General features: G+C 61.2%; 1 protein-coding gene across 6 annotated transcripts; it reads right to left on the bottom strand.

The window, feature by feature from the left end:
• Nucleotides 1–1,551: 1,551 nt before the first annotated feature.
• On the bottom strand, nucleotides 1,552–4,993 carry GADD45B (growth arrest and DNA-damage-inducible, beta). Of its 6 annotated transcripts, XR_001007927.1 has the most exons (5): nucleotides 4,050–4,993; nucleotides 3,822–3,923; nucleotides 3,200–3,422; nucleotides 2,718–2,960; nucleotides 1,552–1,562 (listed from the first exon to the last, which is right to left on the bottom strand). XR_001007927.1 is itself a non-coding variant. In XM_011997445.1 (4 exons), exons 1-4 carry the CDS (start codon nucleotides 4,091–4,093, stop codon nucleotides 2,847–2,849), a joined length of 483 nt encoding a protein of 160 aa, XP_011852835.1. In that variant the 5' UTR covers nucleotides 4,094–4,993; the 3' UTR covers nucleotides 2,184–2,846. The 6 variants fall into 6 exon arrangements, 5 of the variants coding, with proteins under 5 accessions (XP_011852835.1, XP_011852834.1, XP_011852836.1 ...); XM_011997445.1 differs by lacking the exon at nucleotides 1,552–1,562 and having other exon boundaries at nucleotides 2,184–2,960; XM_011997444.1 differs by lacking the exon at nucleotides 1,552–1,562 and having other exon boundaries at nucleotides 2,184–3,422; nucleotides 4,021–4,993.
• Between the last annotated feature and the right edge of the window lie 375 nt (nucleotides 4,994–5,368).

Below are 5,368 nucleotides of genomic sequence, written 5' to 3'. Positions count from 1 at the left end.
AAAATTTTTTTGTAGAGACCTGGGTCTCCCTATGTTTATCCGTGCTGGTCTCGAACTCCTGGGTTCAGGGATTCCTCCCCACCTCCCCCAAGCCTCCCAAAGTGTTGGGATTACAGAGAGTGAGCCACGGGGCCGGCCCAGGAATCTATATATCATTGAATCTCCTCAACAGTCTATGAGCTAGGTAGCATTATCCCCATTTTTCAGAGGGAGAAACTGAGGCACAGACAGGTGAAGGTCCTGGCTGAGGGTCCCACCACTGGGGCCCCTCCATGCCCTGTCTCTGCTTGGGGCTCAGGAGCCTGAGATCTGGCTGCACTGTTCCAGAGACTAAGGAGCAGGAATGGAAGAATCAGGATGGAGACAGACCCGCCCATCCCAGGGGGCATAGCCCTCCAAGCCGGCCTCGCCTCCCTACCCTAGGAGCTTGACCAATGGCAGAGACAGAGAATGGGAGCGGTGGCTCAGACCTGTAATCTCAGCACTTTGCAGGCCAAGGTGGGCGGATCACCTGAGGTCAGGAGTTCGAGACCAGCCTGGCCCACATGGTGAAACCCCATCTCTACTAAAAATACAAAAATTAGCTGGGCGTGGTGGTGGGTGCTTGTAGTCCCAGCTGCTCAGGAGAATCGCTTGAACTCAGGCAGTGAGGCGAGATCGCGCCACTGCACTCCAGCCCCCGCGATGAAGTGAGACTGTCTCAAAAGAAAGAAAAAGAAAAGCCATAACTTTTGCAGGCCGCCACTAGACCGACCCTTGCCCCACCTGGTCCTTCCCTCCTTGGGTTTTGGCCCCCCATGTTCTCCTGCAGCCCAATCCCTCAAGAGCCCCTCGCCCTCTGTACCCCTTCCCAGGCGCCCTCCCCGCTTGGGCGCCATCTCAGGGATCCCCACCCCATCATCCCCTACTCCCTCGGGGCTCCCGCCTCTTCGCCTCCATTCCCCCCTCCTCCAACCCCTTCGGGACTCCTGCTGCCTGTCTACCCCCTCCCGGGATTTCCCTGTTGGTTCAGGGCTGTGGGGGATTCCCCTTCCCCTTCTGGGCTCCCCTTTCCCCACTTCAGTTCTCCCCTCCTCCTAGCCCCAGGCGGGATCCCCTCCCCCCTCCCCCCTTCTCCCTCTGGGACTTCCCCCTCCCTCTCTCGCCCTCCCCGGCCGGGGCTCCCCCGATCCCCGTGACTCCCAGGGAGCCGCTGGGGTTTTCCTCATGCGCCCACGTGAGGCTCCGTGGAAAGGTCGCGGCCTGCGGGCAGGACCACCCCACCCTCTCCACACTCCTCCTTAGTTCTCAGGCTTGGGGCTGCATGGCAGAGGGGAGCCAAGGTCGTCCCTGCGCCCGGCCAGGGCGGGCCCACCCTGCAGACCCGGGGCGGGAAGACTGAGGCCGGGCACGGAAGGGCTGGGCCACGCTCCCAGCCCGGGGCAGGGGGAGTCACCACCGCGCCTGCAACTTTGGGAGAAGTAGGAGGTGGCTGGCCAGGGCTCGCAGTTTCGGTTTAGAGGCAAAACGCAGCACTGTGCCAAGGCCAGCTGGCCCGGAGGCCGACTTCCTGGGGTATTTTTCTGCTTGTTGATTTTAGTTTGCGGAAAAAAAAAAAAAAAAAAAAGTTCTTTTCTTTAGTGCAAAAGAGAGGCCTATCCTGGGATGGAGACGGCTGTGGTGGGTGCGGGGCACTCCCTGCGGAATCCTCCAAAGGAGCTCTTCCTTTCAAGTCCTGAGCTCACCTCGCTGTGTGGTCCCAGGTGCCCCATTGACCGCTCTGGACCTTGGGCTGCGGTGGCGGCCGCCGGGGCGATCAGGGGCTGCAGCCAGCACCCCCTCCCGCCGAAATGCCTCCATATGTGCCCAGAGCTTAGGGCTGGCTCCTGCACAGCCAGTAACAGCGGTGGCACGGCGGCCAGGTTTCGTAATAAACCGGTCTCTTAATTGCTACAGGGTAGGAGGAGAAGAAAAAAAAAAAAAAAATAGGCATAGATTTGTTGGAGTCGGTGGAGGCGCCTGCTGCAGGGAAGAGGTACTGTTTCGCACGGGAGCCTGGAGCTGCTAACAGGGGCTTGAGTAACACTTCCTGGTGAGCTGGCAGGGGTTGCGGAGGAGAGGTGGGGAGGGGGGGTGTGAAGCGTGTCCCAGGGGAGGGGGCAGGGGTCCCGGTTGTTCTCAGAAGCCGAAAACATACAAGCACCCAGAAGCTTTAGAAATTTATTACAAGGTCATCATAGTAGAAATAAAAATATAGATATCTGTGCTTCCCATCTCGCTCTCAGTGGTTCGAGTAACAAGTGCAAGTAACAAAATAGATTGTCTCTATGATTCGCAAACTGGGAGTTCATGGGTACAGAGCAGCTTCGGCCCCAGCTCCCAAGTCCCAAAGTGTGGTCTTGTCGAGGGTGCAGACAAGCACCAACCAAGTTCAACCAGGTCTCTGGTCTGCAGACGCCAGCTCCAGTCTCAAGGAGGGTGGGGGTTGCAGTCAGTCTCATTCCACCCTCAAGTGGAGAGTCTGGACCCTCCGTGATAGACAAGGCGGCAGCGTGCCCCGCCACTCCAGCTTCTGCTCCATCCCAAGGCCTGAGCTCCGGGGTCCTGTCTCCTGCTGGCCTGGGTCCCCACTTCTCCTCCATCGGATCGGCGGCCGCCAGCTCCCCGATCTCCGCCCTGGGGGCGGCCACTCACTCCCCTTCTCCTCCTCCTCCTCCTCCTCTTCAGTCTCCAACGACTCTGCCCCCGATGGTTTCGTGGGTTGGGTTGTTTTGGGGGGGTTGTGCTGGGGGGGAGGGGGGTTCAAATATTTATTTTATTTTTTGTTTTTGGCAGCAACTCAACAGGTTCTGCTGCTGGGAAGGGCCTCAGCGTTCCTGAAGAGAGATGTAGGGCACCCACTGGTTGTTGCCCCGGCTTTCTTCGCAGTAGCTGGCTACCTCCACCAAGCCGTGGCTCTTCCAGGCGTCCGTGTGAGGGTTCTGTGGGAGAGGAAAAGAAGGGGTTTAGTGGGAGCCTCCCTCTCCCGGGGCCCCATGTGTGGGGAAAACAGGCAGGCTCAAAATAGCTCCCTGGGTGAGGAGGCCCCAGCCCGGCTGCCCACGGGACATGCCAAGCATGGTTGAACGCTGAGCTGTGCAGGACCAGTCAGCCCGACTTTGTTGACAAACACCGGCCCAGGTGCCCGGGCGTGGCAGGTCAGGGCAGAGGCCCGACTCACCGTGACCAGGAGACAATGCAGGTCTCGGGCCTCAGTGGTGCCCTGGGTCTCGGCCGGCTCTCCCAGGAGCTGTGCCAGGCGCTGCATGCCCGACACCCGCATGATGTTAATGTCGTTGTCGCAGCAGAAGGACTGGATGAGCGTGAAGTGGATTTGCAGGGCGATGTCATCCTCCTCCTCCTCGTCAATGGCCAAGAGGCAGAGGACCACGCTGTCTGGGTCCCTGAGGGGGCCAAAGGGAAGCGGTGGGTCAGCCGGGAACAGGGGAGAGGCCACCGTGCAGGGGGAGTTTGCAAAAAAAGGAGCGTGCAAGAGCAAAAGAGAAACTGCAGGGGTGCAGGGGATTGCCTCTGCAAGCTGGTGACGGTGGGGGGCGGGGAAGGCACACGGTTCAAAGTGTGGGGTGTGGGGAGACAGGCCCACAGCGGGAGGGGCGCTTGCAGACGATGCATCAGGATACGGCAGCCCCCAATCCACAAAACAGCAGAGAAGCTCTGCATCCACAGCGGGTGGCACTTGGGGAAGTCCCAGCCCCATGCGAGACAAGCGTGTGGAAAGCGTCCAGAGAGGAGGGGAGGTCCCGTCCCACCCGCGCCCGGCCCGGGGAGGGGGTCTGACTCACACATTCATCAACTTGGCCGACTCGTACACCCCCACTGTGAGGCGATCCTGGCGCTGAGCGGCCACCAACAGCTCCTCCACCGCGGCGGTCACCGTCTGCATCCTGAGGCCAGGAGAGAGGGATCAGTGACGGGCGGACCACCGGGTGCTACATTCCGCTCCCGGCCCGGCCCAACCCGACCCATCCCGTCCCGGCCGACCTCAGACGGCGGCGGCCCCGGCTACTTACTTCTGCGCCGCGTTGTCGCACGCCACGAGCTCTTCCAGCGTCATGTTGCAATTATAATCCACAGTGGACGCGGCTCCACGACAGTCCCCAGGGAGAAATTGCAAAATCCGCGCCAGAGAGCCCAAAACCTTCCCACGGAGCTGGAGCGCTCGTCCAAGACCTTCGGGAAGCAGCGAAATCCTTCCAGAAAAGGCGGAAAAAAATGTTGCAAAATCCTTGGCGAAAATAATCCGGCAAGTTTCAGAAACCAACCGTAGTCCGAAGCCTCGGCGATGTGAGCGGGGAGCCTCCGGCACCGATTTTTATAGGACTTGACTGCTGGGGCGTGGCCTCAGTGGAGTCATTCACCCCTCCTATTGGTGGAAGGACAACGGAGAGTGCAGACAGCTCTGCGGTTGGCCGACGGCGAGGAGGGGGCGGAGCGCCGTGTGGGGGCGCCCCACGTGGGGGCGAGAACCGGGAGGAGGGCGCGCGGGGGCCGGGTAGGTGACCGCGAATGCCAGAAAAGAAAAAAAAAAAGCAGAAGTTTTTTTCTCCTGATTTCCCGGCAGCCGAGCCGCGGTTCGGGGCGCGCGCGGGATTTCCAGCGCGCGAGGCGGCCCGGACTTTCGCCTGGGGGGGGCCTGGAATCCCCTCCCGATGCGCGGAGAGTCCCGGACTGCGCCTTTCCCAAGTTCTGCTGGGGGTGGAGGGGCTGCACCGGGAAGGGGCCCCGTTTGCAGCCTGATCTCGCCCAGGTCGTGGTGATGACCGGAGTCTCTCCTGGCTGCGGCGACCCCAGCCCCTGGGTGATTTCGCTTTTCCCGGCCTCTATATTCCTGTCTGAGTAATGGGGCTGCAGCGCCGGCCTCGCTGGTTTGCAGAGCATGACATAAAATACGGCTGACAGCGCTCAGTACACATCATCTGTCACCTGGTGGTCGCAGGAGGCCTCCTCCAGGGCCCCGAAAGTGGGAGGTTGCAAAGCCCGGGGCACTCTGGAGAAGAAAGCGGGCGCCCCCTCGCCGACCCCGCGAGTTTCAGGGTGGGGTGCGCGTGGGAGGTGCAGGTGGCGTGGCCCCGCCCCCGCCAGCTGCCTGGCGTTCCAGGCTTTGCCCGTGCGGAGGCCTCCAGGCCGAGGAGAAAGCCATTGTTGGGGGGAATGGTGCAGGCTGCAGCTGCACGCCGCCACCCCAGGCCCACGTGCAAGGATGACGGCCACCTTTATTTCTCACTCCGGGGTGGGCGCTGACCTGCACTGAGCGTGGTGCGGATCTGGCACCCTCCACCCCTCCCGATTCATGGATGATTTAATCCAAGACCTCAGAAGCAGGGGGGAT

The sequence above is a fragment of the Mandrillus leucophaeus genome, unplaced genomic scaffold (genome assembly GCF_000951045.1).
Source record: "Mandrillus leucophaeus isolate KB7577 unplaced genomic scaffold, Mleu.le_1.0 Scaffold54, whole genome shotgun sequence".
NCBI classification, from domain to species: domain Eukaryota; kingdom Metazoa; phylum Chordata; class Mammalia; order Primates; family Cercopithecidae; genus Mandrillus; species Mandrillus leucophaeus.
This window is presented reverse-complemented; position numbering and strand designations above follow the sequence as displayed.